The sequence below is a fragment of the Microcaecilia unicolor genome, chromosome 8 (genome assembly GCF_901765095.1).
Source record: "Microcaecilia unicolor chromosome 8, aMicUni1.1, whole genome shotgun sequence".
Classification (NCBI taxonomy): Eukaryota; Metazoa; Chordata; class Amphibia; order Gymnophiona; family Siphonopidae; genus Microcaecilia; species Microcaecilia unicolor.
In genome coordinates this window covers 35,078,359-35,101,913 of record NC_044038.1, presented here as the reverse complement: position 1 = coordinate 35,101,913, position 23,555 = coordinate 35,078,359, and the positions used below count along the sequence as shown (strand labels likewise).

Genomic DNA, 23,555 nt, shown 5'->3' with positions numbered 1-23,555 from the left:
CGCATTTAATTTTAATTGCCAAACGTTAGACCATTTTTCCAGCTTCTTCAGATCTTTTTTCATGTTTTCCACTCCCTCCGGGGTGTCCACTCTGTTGCAAATCTTGGTGTCATCCGCAAAAAGGCAAACTTTACCTTGTAACCCTTCGGCAATGTCACTCACAAATATATTGAACAGAATGGGCCCCAGCACCGATCCCTGAGGCACTCCACTACTCACCTTTCCCTCCTCCGAGCGAACTCCATTCACTACCACCCTCTAGCGTCTGCCCGTGAACCAGTTCCTAATCCAGTTCACCACTTCGGGTCCTATCTTCAGCCATTCTAGTTTATTCAAGAGCCTCCTGTGGGGAACCGTGTCAAAAGCCTTGCTGAAATCTAAGTAGATGACGTCCATAGCATGTCCTTGATTTAATTCTCCCGTCACCCAGTCAAAGAATTCAATGAGATTCGTTTGGCACGACTTCCCTTTGGTGAAACCATGTTGTCTCGGATCTTGCAACTTATTGGCTTCCAGGAAATTCACTATCCTTTCCTTCAGCATGGCTTCCATTACTTTTCCAATAACCGAAGTGAGGCTTACCGGCCTGTAGTTTCCAGCTTCTTCCCTATCACCACTTTTGTGAAGAGGGACCACCTCCGCCATTCTCCAATCCCTCAGAACCTCTCCCGTCTCCAAGGATTTATTAAACAAATCTTTAAGAGGACCCGCCAGAACCTCTCTGAGTTCCCTCAGTATTCTGGGGTGGATCCCGTCCGGCCCCATGGCTTTGTCCACCTTTAGCTTTCCAAGTTGTTCATACACACTCTCTTCCGTGAACGGCGCTCTATCCACTTCGTTTTCAGGTGTACTTTTGCCATTCCCTCTTGGTCCTTCCCCAGGATTTTCTTTAGTAAAAACAGAACAAAAGTATCTATTTAGCAAATTGTTGAATTAACCATGAATTGATAACGAATGTGACTATTGGGCAGACTGGATGGACCATTCAGATCTTTACCTGCCATCACTTATTATGTCTCTAGGTCTACAAGATCCTGAGTGGTGTAGAACAGGTAAAGGTGAATCAATCGTTTATTCTTTCAAAAAATAATAAAACTAGGGGACTCTCAATGAATTTATATTGTAATACTTTTAAAACAAATAGGAGGAAATATTTTTTTTTCACTCAAAGAATAGCTAAGCTCTGGAACTTGTTCCCAGAGAATGTGGTTACAGTGGTTAGTGTATCTTGGTTTATAAAAGATTTGTACAAGTTCCTGAAGGAAAAGCCCATAATCTGCTATAGACTTAGAAATGGGGAAAGCCACTACTGTCCCTAGGATTTATAGCATGGAACCTTGCTACTATTTGAAACTCTGTCATGTACTTTTGACCTGGATTGGCCACTGCTGGAAGCATGTACAGCCATGCTGTCACCTTCTATATCTGTCTTCATACATGTTTTAAATATTCTTTTAAAAGTCCTTACAAACACATTTTTTAAATGTCCAGTACCGAATTAACCTTAGTATTTGAAACTCTCTCAATTCATGACATTTCTCGACAAGGTGTTGAAGACCATGAATTATTAAAATAAAGTTTCAAGAGCTATTTCTGCATTTAAATAGTTATGAATATGAAATGGGGCATTTCGTTAGTAAACTAAGCAAATGTAGCCAAGAAGCCATAGAGCAGACATATATGTAACTCTAGAGACTAATTTTTGCAAAAGATGCCTTTACTGTTGTATAGAGACCTAAAATAAAAATTGAAAAAGCCTCACCCCTCCTTCCCATTACTTTTTTACTGGCTTTTTTTTTCAGGAACTGTAAAATAATTGGTTAGTAACTCCAGAGCATGTTAAATAATGCAAAAGACACCTAATTGCTTCTTAAAACTTTGTACGTAGAACATGGTAATCATTGCTTCAAGTAAATTATAGGTCTTAAGTCATAAACATGTCCAGAGGCCCAGACCAGTTTTCTATCATTCCATGATAGATACCAACACCTATGAATCCTTAAACAATTTATTATTACATTTATACCCTGCGCTTTCCCACTTAAAGCAGGTTCAATGCGGCTTACATAGTAATAGGGATTACAGATTATTGATAGTGAAACTTGATAGGGAAAATATAAATTAAGTATAGCAGAATAATAAAAGATATAGGTGGGTAGAGATGTGCAAGTGTTGGGTAAATGGGTTCATAGGATTAGTTTGGTTCATTTGGGTAGGCTTGCTTGAACAGATTGGTTTTTAGTGATTTCTGGAAGGGTAGATAGTTCCTGATTGATCGGATAGGCCTGGGGAGGGCATTCCAGAGTTGGTTGCCTAAGAAGGAGAAGTTGGATCCATAGTAGGTTTTGTACTTGAGCCCTTTGCAATTGGGGTCATGTAGATTGAGGTAAATTTGCGAGGTTTCAGACCAGGGGCGTAGCCAGCCTTCCGTGGGGGAGGGGTCCAGAGCCCGGGGGGAGGGGGCACATTTTAGCCCTCCCCCCGGCACCGCCCCCCACCGCCGACATTGCCGACCCCCCTCTGAGTTCTCTGAGTCTGACGTCCTGCACGTACAATTACGTGCAGGACGTCAGCAAACAAATTGAAGAGCAGGCAGGACTGAGAAGACGTCGGCTGGCGGGGAGTGGGATTCCCCGCCAGCAAAAGTAAAGGTAGGTGGCGGCGGGGGCGGGTTCGCCGGGAGGGGGGTCCTGGGGTGAATCTGCGGGGGCCCCAGCCCCCTCAGGCCCCACGTAGCTACGCCACTGTTTCAGACATGTTTCTGGTGGAAAGGTCAATCAGATTGAGCATATAGTCTGGAGATTCACCGTGGATAATCTTGTGGATTAATGTGTGGACCTTGAAGTTGATTCGTTCTCGGATAGGGAGCCAGTGAAGTTTTTGTCAAAGAGGTGTTGCACATTCAAATCGTGGTTTGCCAAAAATGAGTCTTGCTGCTGTATTTTGGGCAGTCTGAAGTTTTTTCAGGATATGGGTCTTGCAGCAACAGTCTTTGATAGAAGATGGTAGCTGAAGTAATGCAGGGGAAAATCCTCTCTGCTGTAGAAGTCTTTTCTTTTAAAGTTGGTTGCTGGAGCCTGGAGAGAAGTCTTGTCTGGATGTGTGTGTGTAGTTAGAAGATTTTAAAACCTTTGCATGGCACTTAAGTGTCTAAAAGGTTCACATGTGGAAATAGGAACACCACCAAAAAAGGAGGAGGAACAACGACACCACCACGACAAGTCACAATTGAGAACAAAAAAGTAGGGTGTCAGATGGTACTTCAAACAACAAAGATGAGCAGTCCAATGTAGTAGTAAAAATATTTATTGTAGTCAAAAACACTTCTGAGACTCGACACAGTGCCATATTTCGGCGTTTCTGTCTATGTCAGGAGTCTGTAGGGGAAAAGTGTTCCAACTGTGGAGTGTAAAGCAAAATACTATTGGCTCTGGATAAGGGCACCTTATCTAGAGCCTGCTGACAAATAAACTGCACTGTAGAGTGCAGTCTAATCTCTGCGGAAAGCAGTCAAGTAAATGCCGAAACACAGCACAGTGTCAAGTCTCAGAAGTATTTTTGACTACAATAAATCTTTTTACAACTACATTGGACTCCACATCTCTTTGCCTATGGTCTGAAGTATCATCAGACACCCTACTTTTTTGTTCTCAATTCACATATGTGAAAATGCCAGTTTTAGTGTTACAATTTGAATATGTAAATGCTGCAAGATGCAGAGATTCAAACGGGGTGTGTAATGGCCATGGTAGGGGTGGTTCAAAAATCATAGGTGTATTCCTGCGAAAATTATAGGGTCGATATTAAAAGCGATTTAACCAGTCAGAAATGGCTCCTGGCAGATAAAGACCATATGACCTATCCAGTCTGCCCATCCAAATCATCTATTCTCCCTATCAGTCCCTTAGAGATCCTATATACTTGTCCCAAGCTTTCTTGAATTCAGATACTGTTTTCATCTACACCACCTCCACCAGGAAACTGTTACTTGAATTCACCACCCTTTCTTTGAAGAAGTATTTTCTCAAGTTACTTCTGAGTCTATCCTTTTTCACCTTCATCCTATGCTCCCTCGTTCCAGAGCTTCCTTTCAATTGAAAGAGACTCGCCTCCTGTGAATTTATGCCACATAGGTATTACATCTGTATCATATCTCCCCTCTCTTGTCTTTCTTCCGAAGTATACATATTGAGATCTTTAAATCTGCCCCCATACGCTTTATGATGAAGACCACTGACTATTTTAGTGGCCGCCCTCTGGACCGACCCCATCCTGTTCATCTCTTTCTGAAGGTGCGGCCTCCAGAATGTACACAATATTCTAAATGAGGTCTCACTAGAGTCTTATACAAGGGCTTTATCACTTCTAATGGTCATTCTTCTCCCTATGCATCCAAACATCTTTCTAGCTTTCGCCGTCGCCATTTCTACCTGTTTGGCCACCTTAAGATCATCGCATACAAATCACATCCAAGTCTTGTTCCTCTTTCATACACAAAGATAAGTTACAGTGGGATTTGAACTTCTGCTCTTTGGTCTACAGACTACTGCATTTACACTAGGATACCCCTCTGACCCAAATTTGGGCGTGCAATTATGGGCGCCATATATGGAATCTGGGGGCAGATGTACTTTTGGGCTGCATTCTGTAAATTGCACCCAAAGAGAGGTGCTGATATGATGCGTGTTGCGCATGAATTCTATAATGGAAGTTCCACGTGGAACTGTCTTTTAGAATACTAGCTTAAGTTAGTTTCGCCCCTAACTTTAGCCACAAGCGTTTATGCTTTGCCAAAGGCTGATGTAAATCGCTTAACTAATGTCTGTTAGGCGCAGAAATGGAAGTATTCTATAACATCACACCTAAATCCTGGGAATGCCCTTGACCCACCCATGGCCCTCCCTTGGCCACACCCCTTTTGGAGCTGCATGTGACGCGTATGTTATAGAATACGTGTGCTTCTGTTTGTAGCTTCTATCATGACAGAAATAGGTTATATATGAACACATTACTTTTAAGAAACAAAACAAAATGTACCATCTCCATTTTGCGTAGGTAATTTTTATTCTGCATATTTTTTTTTCTCATCCAGCTGATGCAGGAAATCAAACCTTTGGGCAACAGATGTGTCAATTCCAACTGTATAAGCAAACTGACTTTCTAGGTTTGTCAATATTTTTATTCCTTGATTTTTCCCCCCACTAAAGCTTAAATCTGGCCCCACTTGTTTTGGGGACTCACCTATTGTACTTTGGCAAATCATTTTTAAATAATTGTTATTTGTAGAAAATACAGTTGAAAAGAAAGTTTACAAGGGTCATAATGATAAAGAACTGAAGCGTCTGAACCTTGTGTTTCAATGTATTTGGTAAAGATCAGGAGTCTGCGTCAAACTTAGGGCTATATTTACTAGGCTTCCCCTCCCCCCCCAGACACAAAGTGAGAGAAAATCCTTAGTGAATTAGGCCCTAGTATTTTATTATTATTACTAGCCGTTAAGCCCGTTAAAATGGGCGAGATTTCCAGTTACCCTCCTCGCCAGCGCTCCCTCCCTCCTCCGTGCCGGGCCCCCTGCACTCACCTGACAGCGCCTCTCACCTCCATGTGAAAGCGCTGCAGGCAGCAGCAGATCGCTCTGCTGCTGCCTGCAGCGCTTCCACACGGAGGTGAGAGGCGCTGTCAGGTCAGTGCAGGGGGCCCGATACGGAGGGGGATGGGGGAGAGTGGAGGTTGGTGCGCGTGATGTTCGTTTCCAGGCTCCAGCGGCAGTGTCTGACAGTCCGACTCCGTTTCCCTCTCTGATCTGCCCTCTGACGTCAACACATCTTGACGCGAGGGCGGGACAGAGGGAAGTCTCTACTGCGCATTTGCAGGTGAGTCGGTCACTTGCCATTTATATGTTTGATTATTTGTTGGATTTGTATACCACATTTTCCCACCAAGTTGCAGGCTCAATGTGGCTTACATTATGCTGTAGTGGTGATCACTATTTCCGGATAGAAAATTACAAGCGGTATTGCATTAAGCCGTAACATATAGATCGGGGCTTCAACATGAACGATTTTGTGGACCAGGGTGCAAACTCTGAACACAATTTGTTCTTTTAGTGGGAGCCAATGTAGTCAAAAACAGTAAGTTATCATTTGCAGACAACACATCTTGACACTCTCTCAAAATATAGAGCGATAGTCCATGTACCTTTCAGTTTTCAAGGGCAGTAAATCATTGTTGCACTAGGTGAATTGACTGAAGATAAATTTAAAAGGAAAAGCAATTGACTTGGGAAATAAGTTTAAGAATAAAAACTTAGGGCATCTTCAAATGACCTTAGAAAACAGATGGATGGCGTGACTGCATTCACATCAATTTGGGCCTCACCTTTTCAAGATGATTCTAGAAGGTTACTATTTCAGAAGATTCCACTCTATGTATAAAGATTAAGATTCTCAAAACACTGAAATGACCAAGTGAAATTGTTCTTACCTGATTATATAGTATTTCATAGTGATAAAAGTCAAATGCAAGCTTATTCTGTAGGGGCTGAATATGCCTTATTTCATATGCCTATTAGTTTTCCTGATACCTAGAGATAATGGTACAATACCAGGCAAGGGCTTGGCGTAAGACTGGTCATAGCTATGTCCCTTATCATCAGGGACAGCTTAACTATTAGGCAAATTAGGGGACTGTCGGCAGCAGCTTCTAGGGAATGACAAAAAGCAATCAAAGCAAAACAACAGATCCTGACAGACAGCTAAAAGAACCGTCAATATGTACTGTTACCCATAGGGAGGATGGGTAATTTTCAACTAGCCATTTACCCAGGTGTATGACTTTTCATTATGTATAGTTAACACTACACAGTGGGAAATACCAGACAAATGAGCAAATAGTCCAAATGTAGCAGCTCTTTATTGCAGAAACTTGTAAAAAGGACTTGCCATGAATCACGTTTCGGCACAACTGCCTTCCTCCGGAGTCCATAAACCGTGCAGTATTATAATGATGTATAGAAGTGGAGAGCTGAAAAAGTTAGTGTGTGAATATGAAGAGCCTCAAGTCCTGGCTCAAGAAGCATGAGGTGACCATCATGATTTTGTTATCTGACACAGCTCTCCACTTCTACTTATCATTATAATACTGTATGGTTTATGGGCTCCTGAGGAAGGCAGTTGTGCCGAAACACAACTTGTGTCGAGTCCTTTTTACAAGTTTCTACTACATTTTCCCCTGATATTCAGCTGCATGTGACCAGCCATGTATCACTGAAGATTGCCAGTTAGCAACTAGCAGATAACCGATTATATCAGGCAATATAACTGGCTATCTGCTGATTTTTAAAGTCAGACCAACCAAGTTTGGCTGGTCTGACCTTAACCGGTCAGTGCTGAATATCGGCTTGGGTGGTTAAAGTCTGACCGGCCAAAGTTAAACCTGATATTGTTTATTCACTTGATATGCCTCTTTCGAGTACAAGTCTAAGGGGTTTACAGAGTTTAACATTTAAAATAATCAAAATATTAAGAAACAGAACGCCATAAAAATTGATAGAAAAGACACATACATACAAGAAATGTTAACCAATGTAATAAAATCATTCACACAACAATCCTCAAGTGTTCTCTAGACTGGAGGTCTCCAAAGTGAAGGGCCCAATAATTCTCAAAAGCTATCTGAAACAGGTGAGTTTTCAGGGCAGCTCTAAAAGTAATATATGATTTCTCTAATCTGAGATACTGGGACAGAAAGTTCCACAATCAGGAGCCAGAAAATAAAAAGCAGCCGATCTGGTCGACTCCCATCTGGCTTTACATAGGTGAGGTAAAGCAAGTCTGTTGTCAGTAAGAGAACGGAGGGTACGTGATGGAGTATACGGAACAATCAAAGAGGATAGATAATCTGATTTGTTACTGTAGTATGTTTTATGTGTAAGAGTCAAACTTTTAAATTTAATTCTAGAATCTATTGGAAACGAATGTAAGTGCCTGAGAAGGGAAGTAAAATGACTGTGATGTTGTGCTCGACATAGGATCCTGGCTTCAGTGTTCTGCAAGGTCTGTAAACATTTCTGAATTGTAATAGTTTTCAGTGGCGTTCCTAGGGGGGGGGGGGGCGGTAGGTGCGGTCTGCCCCGGGTGCATGCCGCTGGGAGGGGTGCCACGCGTGCCTGTCCTCCGTTGTTCCATGCTTCTCTGCACCGGAACAGGTTACTTCCTGTTCCGGGGCAGAGAAGAAGCATGGAACAATGGAGGACAGGCGCACGCGCACCCCCCCCAGTGGCGTGCACCCAGGGGGGGGGTTCCTTCATGGGGGTGTCCGTGCTGCACCCGGGGGGTGGGGCGCATTGGAGATCCGCCCCGGGTGTCAGCCCCCCTAGGCAGTGGCGTAGCGAGGGCAGCTGCCACCCGGGGTGGTTCGCCGCTGCGCACCCCCCCAGGTGCAGCATGACATCCCTCTTAGAACATCAACCCCCCCCCCCCCTCGGTGCATCAACCCCCCCCCCTCGGTGCATCACCCAAGCCCTCCCCCGAGTGCATTCTTGCCTGCCGTGTGCATGCCGCTGGGGGGGGTGTCGGTTCCGCTGGTTCCCTGCTCCCTCTGTCCCGGAACAGGAAGTAACCTGTTCCCGGGCAGAGGGAGCAGGGAACCAGCAGAGCCGACATCCCCCCAGCGGCGTGTACCCCACTGCCCTTGGTAAGCCACTGACTTACAGCATTCTGTAAGTTATGCATGTAAATGCGGGACCTGCCTATTCTCCACTCAAGCCCCACCCACTTGTACTCTCCTTGCATTAACATACCTATTTATAGAATGCAGCAGAGTGCAAGGCTAGCATTTGTGCACACTACTACATGTGTAGCTGCTAATATTCCATAACTTATGTGTGCAATCGATGACTAACCTTAGAGCAGTGTTTCCCAAGTCCAGTCCTGGAGTACCACTTGCCAGTCAGGTTTTCAGGATATCCACAATGAATATGCAAGAAAGAGATTTGCATATAATGGAGGCCGTGTATGCAAATCAAGTTCATGCATTCTCATTGTGGATATCCTGAAAACCTGACTGGCAAAGGGTACTGCAGGACTGGACTTGGGAAACACTGCTTTGGATGACCCATTATAGAACAACGAGGCGAATGTAAAATTTATTTGACCATGGTCAGAGGGCAGTTGGAAAAAAATAATAGGCAAGTAGTGGCGGCATAGGCCATGAGAAATCACATACAGATCCTCACCATGTCTTCCATTTCATGTGATGGTACTTATATGGCAATATTTAATGTGAAATTCGTTATGCATTCTTAGTGGGCTAAATATTAGTACTGTCAATATCCTTTTACATAAAAGTGATGGCTTGAAGTACCTTGTCATTGTAACTTATCATTATGTAAAACGTCTAGCGTTTTCCTAGCTGCTGCTCGCCTATATTTTTACTGGTACATAATTTGACAAAGGAAGGCTATGAGAATATTATTTTGCAACTATAGTACTGTATTTTTTTCCCACATGATAAGAGCAACTACATGGTAATTTGATGTGGTAGGGATAATTTTCATTCCCTTCTAAAAGCCCAAAATATTTCAACAACGCACAAGTCAAAACAGAGAACACTTGCACAAAATTCATAACCTCACCTGCAGCTTATATGGAAGATGTTCATTTCTCTTCAACATTACTTTGAAATAAAATATATTCTTGCAAACCAGATTTTCTTCTAATTTATCTTGCTAAATTCCTCATACACCAGCCTAACTCTTAGCATTAGTAGCACATGACTACCACTAGGGGTCATGAGCACCATTTTGAACCCAGTGCCAGCAGGGACAAGAACTGGGGATCCCACTCCTGCCTTACAACCTCTGGATCACCAGAGGGTCTATAGGAAAGGGAGTCATAGGCGACGACTCCCTGGGTGCTTGAGCACCCCCATTATTTTGGGGCCCAACCTAGAACACAACGAAGGCTAGATTTCTATATGCCACCGCCGGTTCAGCACCACACAAGGCACTTTCAAAATTAATGGCCGGCGGAGGCAATTTTGTTGCTAAGTGTTGCTTGCTCCTACTACTACTACTATTTAACATTTCTAGAGCGCTACAAAGTGTATGCAGCGATGTACAAACACAGAAGAAAGACAGTCCCTGCTCAAAGAGCTTACAATCTAATAGACAAAAAGTAAAGCATTTAAATTTAAAATATTTAAGCAGTCAAGCACAAGAGAACAGTCACAGAAGGACTGACGATGTTGAAGGGTGGTCAGTGTGATCAGGTGTAACTCTGGTTGGAGTAGTGGGAGAAGGTGATAGAAGAATAGAAATGGGTGAGGTAAAAGTAATGAGTGGGTTGATAGGGAGGTTATATAAGACAGGTCACTCTAGGGGTGGGGGGGTAGAGGGGTAGGGTGGGCGGGACTAAGTCTAAAGCAGGAGAAGGTATTCTCTGCAGCCTATCTGTGAGATGGAAAATGCTCTCTGAAGCTGCTGCTATAAGTTGTTAGTTTTCTCTCCCTGATAGAGATCCAAGCCACACCCACGAAGTTCAAACTATCCTCCACTCCAAGTATCACTGCTGGGCCCGACTCCGAAGCTAATATAAATTTTGTAGAAAATCCCAGAGTGAAAAGACTCTAGAGCGTGATAAGTGTAGCTCACGAAAGTGAGGCAGATGACATGAGCTACCCAGGTGCATGGTGCAGCCAATGGGAAAAGTGCAGCTGGTATCATAGCCTCCCACCTTCTGGAGGAGTCCCGTTTGAAGTCGACCGCTCCTCCTTCCGCATTTCCTCCTGGACTGGCCCCCTTGGTAGGAGACGGTGTGGGCAATAAAAGTGTTAGTAATTCTGTTAGCACATTAATATTTTAATGCCTATCCCCCCCCCCCCCCCCCCCTTGCTTTCTGCTTTTACCTCTACAGCAGCCAGCAGGGTTCTTTTTCTCCTTTCTTGGCGCTCCTGGTCTCCCTCCCCTGTAGGGCCAAGCTCTGATTTGAGTCACTGCGGTGCAGGAAGTTGGGGAATGGCTCAAGTATCAGCCATGCAGGTGAAGACAAGGAGTGCTGTGGAGGGAGCAAAAATCTGGAGCCCACCCTGAGCCCTGCTGTAGAGGTAAACATGGGGGAGGGGGAGGAGAGAGAATCTGGATGAAGGCAGGGAAGGGAGTGGGCATGAGAGAAACTGGGGAAGAGACTGTGGAGACAGGCCGGGCGGGGGGGGGGGGGGGGGGGGAATAGCGGCAGCCCAGCAGGCTGGGCAGGAAAGAACATGACCCCCCTCCCCACCCGAGGCCACTAGATCACCAGCGGCATGCCGGGCAGAGCCTCTGTGCTCCCTAGAGCCTCTGGGACCTCAGACACTGCCCAGTTGCTCGAATGATCAGGCCATCCCTGCCTGAGAGAAAGGAAGCCCAAAGGAAAGACTGCATGGACAAAATAATGTAAACTTTAGCTGAGATACTGCAGGGGTGATGTGGCTGCTGAAGTTAAGCTTGTGTTTTAGACATTAGTAGCCTTAATAAAGTACTGGTTATTAATAACAAGAAGTGGCTCACCAAAAATGTTTTGGGAAATGTTGCTACCAGAGAGAAACCTAGTGAAAGGGAGCTAATCAGTGCCAGAAGTGCTCTAATGATGACAATATGTAAATGTTAGTATGGTGCCTCAACGCTATTCTACAAATATCTGCTTAACTTGCATAGTGCATATTTGCAAGATAGTGCATACATAGGGGATGAGCACGGGCAGATCATAGGCACGGCTCCCACTTAAAAGTGTAATTTACAAAATAATGTAAGTTACAGGCATCCCTGCTGTTTATAGGCACACAAACTTACAACAACTTTATTGCTGGAGTATATGCATTTACATTTTAGGTGTATTGATAGCCACTTACCTAGTATTCTATACTGGAGCCTAGACATTTAGGTTCCTTCACACAACAGGCACCTACCGCGTGCTCTCCGGGTGACTAATTGGAGACTCCAAGTCACAGAATTGACCCCAAAGGACTAGATTCTATGTATGGTGCCTGAAAAATCAGTGCCGAAAAAAAACTTCTACCTAGGAGTATTCTATAAACCGTGCCTAAATTTAGGCACGGTTTATAGAATATACCTAGTGGGCTCATAGAATACACCTTGCGACCATGCCTGCGCCTAACGCTAGGTGCGTCTATTTACACCAAGTAAAATGGTGTAAATACCAGTGCCAAAGTTAGGCGCGGAACAGGTGTACTCTGTAATCCTGCGAGTAAATGTTTGGAACACACATGACCCGCCCATTCCACGCCCACTTTTTGGCAACGCAGATTAGAATTTGTTTGCACCACTTTACTGAATACTCTTAGCAAGTTGTGCGCGTAAATTCTAATTAATGCCAATTAGTGTCAATAATTGCTTGTTAAGTGGCAATTATCAGCACTAATTGGCTTGTTAAGCGAAAGCACAGTCTGTCTTTATGATTTGTTCATTAGTTCAGGATGTACAAGCCCATAATCAGATATTTAAGGTTTTCTAATAAGAACAATCAAACTATTAGATAATTTTGCCAGGTGATCTAATGTCGAACCATGCTTTGGCTCTGGATATAGAAGTCATTATTATTTTAGGCTCCCAGCCACAGGCAGCTTCCAGAATATTGGGTAGCATCACAGAGATTACCCAGGCAGCCCCTTCTCACTGTGTCCAGCAGTAAATCTTCTCAATAGAGCTAATCAATATCTTAATTTTCCTTCAGAATTACAGCACCAGCGGCAAACTATGAGAGGCTCTTATGACATTGTTAATGTCCCATCAGTCTTGAGGTACAATCTATTTCACTAATATTGTACTGGGCCATTAGCTGTTACTGCGTAGAGTCTGAAGAAGAAGAGGTCTTTCCATTCGTTCTACATGCAGGTGGTCTACATTGTGAAAGGTCTCACATTCAGCTGGTGGCACTCAACAGTTTGCTGACCACAGCTGGCGTTATGCCCAGAAATTCAATGCATGGCCACGTTCAGGCTTTGGAATTGAATTTCCAGATTTACAGAGTTGGCTCAACCATAACTGATTAAGAGCTCCTTTTACTATGAGGTGGTAAGCCCAACACAGGCTTACCGCTCGCTACACAGGAAGTACCGGCAGCCCAGTGGTACTTCCCACCCCTAGCGCACCATCATTTCCGGTGCTACAAAATTTTATTTATTTATTTAGATTTTGCTCACACCTTTTTCAGTAGTAGCTCAAGATGAGTTACATTCAGGTACTCTGGATATTTCTCTGTCCCAGGAGGCTCACAATCTAAGTTTGTACCTGAGGCAATGGAGGGTTAAGTGATTTGCCCAAGATCACAAGGAGCAGCAGCAGCAGGATTTGAACCAGCCACCTCTGGATTGCAAGACTGGTGCTCTAACCACTAGACCACTCCTCCACTAGAGCTGGAGTATACCCAGCAGTAATCGGGCAGTACCATGCACTGCCCGGTAACTGCCAGGTTAAAGCGGGAGCCCTTACTGCCACCTCAATGGGTGGCGGTAAGGGCTCCCCCCCCCCCCCCCCCGAAATGTCCATGCGGCGCTAATTGGTTCATTATATAATTAAATTATATGTGCAAATTGGGAGCACACCCAAATGTGAATGCACAGTTCTGAGCGCCATATATAGAATTCGAAGGTAACTGTGCATGAGACGCAATGTTGCATTTTTTTTCCTCTACTGAACCATTGCATATTTTTAAGTGGACCCAAACAACAATTCTTTCATGTGTCTGAAGTCCAAAGGTTCACCTTTGGAGAGAAGTCCAGCTTGTGCAATGGAAGAACCCAACAAGAATTAATGAGGGAGTTTAACAATTTAACTATTCTTCAACCCTAAACAATAACAATTTATAAGAATAGATGTATAAGAATCTATTCTTATAAATTGTTATTGTGCAATGGAAGACCCTGCCATAAAGACACACTGCTCAGTTGTTTGCAGATGACAATTGAAGTGACATACTGAAAGTTAGATTCATTATTGATGTTTACAGCTTTTCTCTGTCTTTGTTTGCTTGTAACATGAATGATTTGTTCTTGTCATACTTAAGGTTTATGTTTCCCCTCCAGTAATCACATTATAGGGTATGTTTTGCAACACATGTCTTGTTTATCTAATGCATGTATTTTATTTTCACAATACATATGTTTTGCGTTTGCAGTATTTCTGTCACAGAATGTTGCCTGTGGTGGTGTTGATCAGAATAAATACAGTTTCATTTGGCTGTCAGGAAATCATAAAAATTAATATAATTTGACATTTTACGAGGAAACAATGCATCAGTATTAAATGTATTTTGTATTTGATTCTATTATGATTAAACCCAACAGAATCTATTCTTCCCATGTATTTTTCTCTCATATTTGATCAGCTGTAATCATAACTGATGTCACGTCATGTGCTGATGCGGAAATTCCAGTTTGGACTGCTGGTATGCAGTAGGTTCCTGTAAATGGAACTAATTAATTAATGCAGTGTTTGATATGTTTGGTTGGATTCAATTCTGTTTTGTTGAGTCTCAACAGATTCTCCTGATGAAGGCTGTCCAGCTGAAAAACAGCCTGTGTTGAGTTTCTCTGTCTGGGACTTGTATCTACTACTACTATAAATCATTTCTATAGCACTACCAGTCTACATGTTCTTTACCCATTAAAGGAACTTTTTTTGCAACATTTGGTCATCTTTACATTTGTCATCTTCCACTCTTAGTTTGGTTTGCTTACATTTTTGTGTAGAAGTGTTTTGGTTTTCTCTTGTCTATGGACCTGATAAAATCATTCCCCATAGCTAACATTTTTATACCATTTGAAAATCAACTTAGGGAACTAGACTTTATAGGATAAATTTTCTTCCACGAATACCTACACACATTCCATCTGATTGGCTTATATTTTATTGATTTTGTATTTGGAGTTGATTGTTTATATGATAACTTTCAATGTTAGTACATGATTGATTATTTTATGATGTTTTTGATATCCAACGAATTACAATAATCCAGCAATGCTAAAATTGAGAGTTGAGCAATAATTCTAAAATGGTCTCTCAAAAAATAAGAACGTAAAAAATGTAGCTGCTTCATGTTAAAGTAAGATTTTCTGACCAAATTATTAATCTGAGGTTTCCTAGTCAATGAAGAATCCAGCAATATCCCCAAATCCTTTGATACTCTTTCTATATTCAATTGAATAGCATCACTAATTTGTATAGATTTTGGAATATTAGACATATTGAGAGTGAACCATAAAATTCTAGTCTTAGCATTTAGTTTTAGATGTACCGACATAGACCAATTTCTAATCTTTTTAATACAATCATTAGCAATAGAAGTAACAAAACCCATAGTTTGACTTATGGGAATCAACGCAAAAATATCATCAGCATATGAAAACATTAAGTCGCCTGAATTCCATGAGATTCGTCTAAGCAAACTCATATAAAGATTGTGCAGAAGCCGGGCAATAGGAAAGCCCTGAGGTACCCCATAAGCTGATTTCCAAGAGGATGAATAGATACCACCTTTCAACACCAAATACTGCCTATCTTTCAGAAAAGATGCAAATCATCTAAAGACAGGGCCTACTAACCCTGCTGCAGAAAATAAACATAACAGAATCTCATGATTGTGTTAAAAGCTGCAGAGATATCAAACTGCAATAAAATTGCCTCACCACCTCTGCAAAGTACCTATTTAATCTCAGAGGTTAAAGACATTAGCAAAGTTTTGGTGCTGTGAAAGGAGCGAAAACCATATTGAGAACTAAGCAGTAGTGCATATTTATCTGTATAATTTGAAAGTTGCAATCCAACCACAAACTCAACTAATGTTTTGAGAAAAGGAATATTCGCAATAGGCCTGAAATTGGCAGTTTGAGACAAATCACCATCAGGCTGCTTAGGGATTGGGGTTACTCAAATGTTATGGAACTATGACTTTGGCCAACCTAGAAATATAGAGCCCAATATTCAAAAACACGTATTCACATGGCCTTTAATAAATAAATAAATAAAAGGTCTAGCCAGGCTGCCTGGCTCAGCTTTATTCCTCTGTTGTCAATAGGAGGGAGCCTGAATATTTTCCAATTGAGGGGGTCACTTATAACCTCAGATACAGGGGCGTAGCCAGACACCCAATTTTGGGTGGGCCTGGGCCCAAGATGGGTGGGCAGAAGAACTCCGCCTTGTCCCATAAGTGATTTGGTCTCTCCCTCTCTCACCTGCATACCATATGGTCTCTCAAACACCGCCCCCCCCCCCCCCCCCACCGGATACCTTTTAAATAGATTTTCACTGGCAGCGAGCAGCAACTAATACACACTGCTCATGTTGGCCCTACAGCATGTATCAGTGGCTACTTTGCTGCAGGTGAAGATCTATTTACAAGGTATGCAGGCGGGACAGTTGTTGGGAGGTTTCAGCTGGTGGGGCTTGGGAAGAATGCCTGCCAGCCACATCATAGGTGTACTGCTACTGGATGGGCCTGAGCCCAAAGTGGGTGGGCCTGGGTCCACCTGGGCCCACCCTTGGCTACACCACTGCTCAGATAGGTGGGTTTTAAAAATTTTCTGGGTAGACTACAGCCTTCAGTTGGAAAAGATTCTTCTGATTTCGATTCGAGATGATGTACTGAAGCAGTACATTTGTTAACAGGCTGGACCTGCTTATCATCTACGTGAATGATTTCAGTATTAATTCCTACTTCATCAAGTGTTGATATTGATCTTTCCAGAATTTCTTTCGTATGAATCTATTAGATAAATAGATAGGGTAAGTTAAAACTAACACAGATAAAACTAAATTTCTGTGTTTTGATACGAAATCAGAGAGTATTCCTAAAATTATTGCTGTTAACTCTTATGATTATACCATTTCTAAAGTTAAACAATTCTAGTTATTCAGGTTGACAGTGCAATTTCAATGGAAATACATTGGTTACGAAGGTGCTTTTTTATGATGCAAAACGTTTGCGCTATTTCGAATTATTTTGATTGACATCAATTCGAGCGCTTAACTCATGCTCTCATGTTATCTTATCCTGATTATTGTAATTTGATATATTTAGGTTGCACAAAGTGGCTTCTGAAAAGATTACAATCCGTGCAAAGCATGGTGGTTCGCTTGATTTATAAGAGTATATACCCATTTTATGGGGTCCTTTTACTAAGGTGCACTGAAAAATGGCCTGCGCTGGTGTAGACGCGTGTATTGGATGCGTGCAGGTCCATTTTTCAGCACGCCTGCAAAAAAGGCGCTTTTTTTGGCCAAAAATGGACATGCGGCAAAATGAAAATTAGTGCGCGTTCATTTTGGGCCTGAGACCTTACTGCCACCCATTGACTTAGTGGTAAGGTCTCATGTGTTAACCGGGTGGTAATCGTCACTACATGTACAATGCCTATTACCGCCCGGTTAGCACTGCACGCCGGAAAATATTTTCCGGTATACGTAACGGACGTGCATCAAAAATGAAATTACTGCCCAGTCCACGTGGTAGCCAGGCAGTTCAAAACTGGCATCCATAGGATGCGCCTACGAGCCTACTCGGCTTAATAAAAGGGCCCTTATATTAGTTTGCACTGGCTGCCATTAGATGCCAGAATTATTTTTAAACATGCTTGTTTTTTGTTTAAAGTTTTACATGGGTTGGTTCCAGATTATTTTTTTGTCCCAGTTTTGCTTTGGTGCTGTCTCCAGATTTAGAATGGTTGGCAATATCATGTTATTTGCCTTCCCGACAGTTAAGGGAAAGAAGAGATTAGTGATGTTTGAGAAATTATTGGCTTTTCAAGCACCAACATAAAGAGGAAAAGACCTCAAACCAGCCCCAGTGCTACAGTGACATTATCATTGACACCCTCAAGCACTTCCTAGACAGTAATGTCATCACTGGCCAAAAACCTCCTTCAATGAGTGCTTTTTGTTTTATTATTTCTTTTTTTTCTTATTACTTTTTATAAATATCTTTTTTTCTTTGCTCAAATTGGATGTTAACCGCTTTGAATGTAGTCGCAAAAACCACAGAAAGGTGGTATATCAAAACTCCCATTCCGTTTCCCTTTCCCATTAATTAGAATTTATGCACAGAACTGTCTAAGTGTATTATTCTGTAACCTGGTGCGCTTAAATTCTAAGTTGTGTAGTTGAAAAGAGGGCGTGGCCACGGGCATAGAATGGGATGGTCATGGGCGTTTCTAAAATCTATATGCGTTGTTACAGAATACACCCGGTCCGTGCACAATTTAGGCTTTGGGATTTACACCAGGTTTTACTTGGCGTAACTATCCGTGATTACATTTAGTCACATGGAGCAGCGCTCAGCGTATTCTATATACCGCATGGAAATTTAGGCTTATTCTATAAAGTACGCCTAAATTAAGGCGTACTTTATAGAATACGCTTAGGTGAATTTCATTTTGGCACCAGTTTTTCTTAGGCGTGATATATAGAATCTAGCCCCGAGCGCTAATGCATGCATAATGCAGGAAAAAAGGTTTACGATCTTTTGCCTCTCAGCGCACACTAATCTGCATGCCATTTAATTTTTTAGCATTTTTTGGGGGGAGGGGGCATGTCATGGGTGGGGAATGGGCATGGAAACATTATCCAGCTAGCTTGTTCTGATTAGCGCTTGCTAACTGAATAGCACAGACAATTCGGGGGCACTTAGCGCATCTCCTAAATAGGAGGCAGTAAATGCTTCCATGTTTTGTTTTGTTTTTTGTAAGTCTTACATGCTAATGGCAAAATTAGCACGGGACTTATAAGAAACAACTAGAAATAATCCTTCATATACTGCCATGCTAAATCTGGGCATAGGAAGCCCTGCATTAGTTCCAGCCCAGATTTTGCCACAGCTCAATAAAAGGGCCCCAAAGAGTTTAAGGAATCACAAACTTAGAAGTGAAAAAGTTGTGCCTGTACATATTTCATCACCTAAGAACTTTTGTCCAGGCAGTGGCGTACCAAGGGGGGGGGGGCGGTCCGCCCCGGGTGCACGCCGCTGGGGGGTGCCGCGGCGCGCGCCTGCTGCGAGAGTTCGCTAACTTCTCTTGTTCGCTGCAGCTCCCTCTGCCCTGGAACAGGTTACTTCCTGTTCCGGGGCAGAGGGAGCTGCAGCGAACGAGCAAAGTTAGTAAACTCGCAGCAGGCGCGCACTTCGGCACCCCCCCAGCGGCATGCACCCGGGGGGGGGGGGCTCTTTCGCCGGAGGGGTCTGCACTGCATCGGGGGGGGGGGGGGCGTTGCACCCGGGGGGCGGGGCGCCGGCCCCCCGGGTGTCCGCCCCCCTAGGAACGCCACTGTGTCCAGGTAAAAATGGTGACACCTGTTTCAGAATCTGTTGTATCTTGTTTGTGATTATCTTGAAACAAGCTCACTCTGTGACAATCTGGTTGGGATTGATTTAATCTTTTGATTGCGTTTTATAAATTAAAAAAAACGATTTCTACAATTTTTTCTAGTGAACTTTGAAGCAGTTTACAAATGGAAAACTTTCCTTTTTTTTACTAATAACTCAATGTTATAATAATGTACAGATGTTAGCATAGCCCTGATTGCTTAAGCTAATTGCACTAACATCTGTTACATTCATGGCATTAGCATCAAGCCTCCCACCGACCACATTAACCTCTGCTTTACCTCCTGTCATCATCCGATTCATCCTATGTCTCTGTTCCCCCTACTGTCATATCAGCATTTTCCCCGCACCTCAAGGCAGCCCACATGAAAATAGTCTCTTTGCATTTATGTGCATTTTTAATGTAAACTAACCACACCAGAACCTGACGTACAATGAACTGAAAAAGGGAATGTTCACTGCTGACACTGCTTACCAACAGCTTTGAGGGAGGCATATTTGTTCAGCTCCTTGCCTGGGGGTTGCTGCTCATAGGGATTTGTGATAGGTCCCAGAGTTGGGTAGGAATGAGTATGTGCCATCTGTGGGAGATGTGGAGAGGCTGGAACTACGTTATTCATCTGTGAGGCATCTGTTGGAAAAGAAAAGGTTCTTTTTAGAGATAGATAGATAGGTTTATAATAAGGAATGATGACCGAAGCCAAACGGCATTCATTAATATTCCAAGGAGCATGCCTGCTATTTGCTGCTATGACCTGATGAAGAAGATCGTGCACAAAGAATCACGACTGCCGTGGGTGGGTTGAAAACCACTGCTCTACAGCAAACCCAGTCCTCAGGGACCACCTGGCCAGTCAGGTTATCAGCTACCCACAATGAATATGCATGAGAGAGATTTGCATGCAATGGAGGAAGTGCAAAAAGCAAAAAAAAAAAAAAAAAAAGCCCTCTTTTAGGGATGAAATAGAAATGGGCTTAGCGCAAGGGAAAGTCCGTTATAAAAACGCACGATGGGGTCCTGTTACTAAGCTGCGCCGAAAAGTGGCTTGCACTGGTGTAGACGCATGTATTGCGTGTGTGCAGGTCCATTTTCCAGCGCACCTGCAAAAAAGGCCTTTTGTGGGGGGGGGGGGGGGTCTAAAAATGGACGTGCTGCAAAATGAAAATTGGCATGCGTCCATTTTGGGCCTGAGACCTTACCGCCACCCATTCACTTAGCGGTAAGGTCTCATGCCTTATCCAGACAGTAATCATCTGCCAGCGTACAATGCCGGTTAATGCCTGGTTAGTGCCATGCGCCAGAAAAATAAAATATATTTTCTGGCGCGCATAGCGGACGTGCGTAAAAAATTAAATTCCCACCTGGGCCACGCAGTAGCCGGACGGTAGTTCCGAATTGGTGTGCGTTGGGCGCGCATAGACGCCTACGCGGCTTAGTAGGGGGGCTCCCTAAGCCCATTTCTCAGTGCATCTTAATAAAAGGTCCCCAAAGTGACCTATCCAAGGTCAGAAAAAAAAAGAAGATTTGAACTCTAGTATCCCTGCTTCTCAACCCCACGACTCTAATCACTAGACAATGCCTCCATTCTGTTATAAAATGAAATGCCTATACCAACCAGAAACCTGCTTACAGTATTAGCTTTTATTTGTACTCTTGGCCTTACCTATTACAATAAATATGGCATGTGGGAGACTCATTTGTATCAGCAGGGTCACTAATTATGCTACATACTGTATGTTGGAAATAAATAAACTCTTCCACAGTTACCAGGTCACTCCAGAAGAAACAAATCATGCAGCGTGGCATAATAAATACAAAGTGTTAGCTGTTATTTAAAAATGAGTCACAGTGTGCAGAGAGCAAATACTATATATTCAGATAACAGATCAATATTTCTCCTGAAAAAAGGAGCGTTTGCTAGTTGTGACCTCAAGTGTGAGGTTGAGAATGATCTTATAAATTCACGCTGTTTTAAAAGTTTTATTGAGGGACTTTTGTTGTCATTTTTAGGGAATTCACTATTTTCACATGCAAGCTTCATCTGCTTTCACTTTTACAGCAGAATTTCTTTTGCTTTCAAATACTTGCAGATTTATATATATATATATATTTGTGTGTGTTTTTATTTCCAAAAACAAGCGCTAACAACAGAAAAAGAAAATAAGGGGTCCTTTTACTAAGGTGCACTGAAAAATGGGCTGCGCTAGTGTAGGCGCGTGTTTGGGCACGCACAGATCCATTTTTCAGTGTGCCTGTAAAAAAAGGCCTTTTTTTTTATTTTTGCCAAAAATGGATATGCGGCAAAATACAAATTGGCAATCGTCCAAGTTGGGTCTGAGACCTTACCGCCACCCACTGACTTAGCGGTAAGGTCTCACGCGGCAACCATGTGGGCAATCGTCTACGTGCATAGAATGATGATTACTGCCCGGCTTCCACCACACGCGGGAAAATAAAAATTATTTTCCAGCGCACGTAGTGGACGTGCGTAAAAAAATGAAATTACCATGTGGTAGCCAGGCGGTAACTCCAAACTGACGCACGTAGGACGCGTGTACACACCTACGCAGCTTAGAGTGAAGTCTCAGATAATTACTGTAAACACAATAGTTTATACTGAGGGATTCCAAGGATGAGATGAACCTAAGAGTTTGAAAACCTAGATGCTTCATATCCTCTCCTGATGTGTTAGGAATAAATTTCATAAACTTTTCTTATCGGGTGTAACCCCCCCCCCCCTTTTTTTTAGGGGCCCTTTTACAAAGCTGCAGTAGGACTACCGCAGAAATGGCATACTGCAAATCAGCACTACTGCTGAGCCTGGTGGTAGCGCTGGTGTGTTCTGAACGCCATTTCCGGCAATTATTTTAAAATATAATTATTTATTTATTTATTTATTCATGGACATTTATACCCCACCTTTTTCCACCTGAAGCAGACTCAACGTGGCTTACAATTCACAGTGAAATCAGTTACAATTACATTACATTAGTTAGGGGCGAAAGAACAGGGTAAGAAGGGAAAGGGAAGAGAGACTAAGATGGACGGCAGAAATCAAAGTGATATATTTTAGTGCCGGGGGTTTACCTGATGGCAGACCTGTCCTAAATAGAGACAGTAAGGGCTCCCCCAGGAAATGGCCACGCGGCAAGTGCCTGACTTACCACACAGCCATTTCCTTCTTTAGAAAAAAAAGGGGTGGGGGGGGGGGCTTCGGCGCACAACAAACCTGCAAGCTGACGCCACCGCAGGGGTCCTTTTACTGCAGTTTGGTAAAAGGACCCCTTAATGCTTGTAAAAGGGCTTTCTATTTATTTTTTTATTTATTCGCTTCCATTCTATTCTGTTTTTAATTTCTTATATACTGCCTCCGTGCTCCACAGCTCTATAAAATTACCCCGTGGGTTATGCGCATAAAAAGTATGCACAGTTCCAAGATCTTTATGTTTATTAAAATCTTGATATACTGCCATTTCTTCATTAAAAATAGGTCAAAGCAGTTCACACAGAATAATAATAATACATTAAAACAGAAAGGAAAAGAACACCAATTAAAATAGGAAAGAGACAATCATTCCAGGCAGCAGCAATCAGCAAACCATTAATAAGGCACATGCAAATTCAAAATAGGCTAGACTGTCTCTAAACACCTGCTATTCATTGCAACCAAAAGTCAATCTGAAAAAAAAAAGCGTTTTAAATTTTACAAAGCTGAGTTCCGAGTGTATAGGTGGGGGAGTTCACTCCACAATTTGAGGGTCAAATAGAAAAATGCGGCATTCCTGGTACTGACGTGGGGGGTCCTTTTACGAAGGCGCCAGTGTTTTTAGTGCACGCTAAAAATAAGCATGCGCTAAATGCTAGAGACGCCCAGATAGAAGTAGCTTTTGAATGTTTGATATAAAAATATTTAATTAAAAAATGAGGGACCAACGAGGAGTATGCAGTGCTATGTCAAGAAACTGATCGATAGAACTTGCATTGTGATACCTGAGGATCCCCTTACTAAAAAAAAATATATATATATATATATATATTTTTTTAGTGTGAATATGAATACATTTGCAAGTCTGATGGTGTTGAAAATTGGTACTTTGGGAATGTTTGCTGGGAAAATTGATTTTGCCATATATTCCTATGGGCATCTCTAGTGTTTAGCACATGCTAGAAACGCTAGTGTACCTTTG

General features: G+C 42.7%; 1 protein-coding gene across 1 annotated transcript in view; it reads right to left on the bottom strand.

Moving 5' to 3' along the window:
* SHISA9 (shisa family member 9) overlaps positions 1 to 23,555 on the bottom strand; it is a 474,001-nt gene that overhangs the window by 11,050 nt on the left and 439,396 nt on the right. The window contains exon 3 of the mRNA XM_030212237.1: positions 19,843 to 19,998. Within this exon, the coding sequence (XP_030068097.1) occupies positions 19,843 to 19,998 (156 nt within the window). The remainder of the gene's footprint in view (positions 1 to 19,842; positions 19,999 to 23,555) is intronic.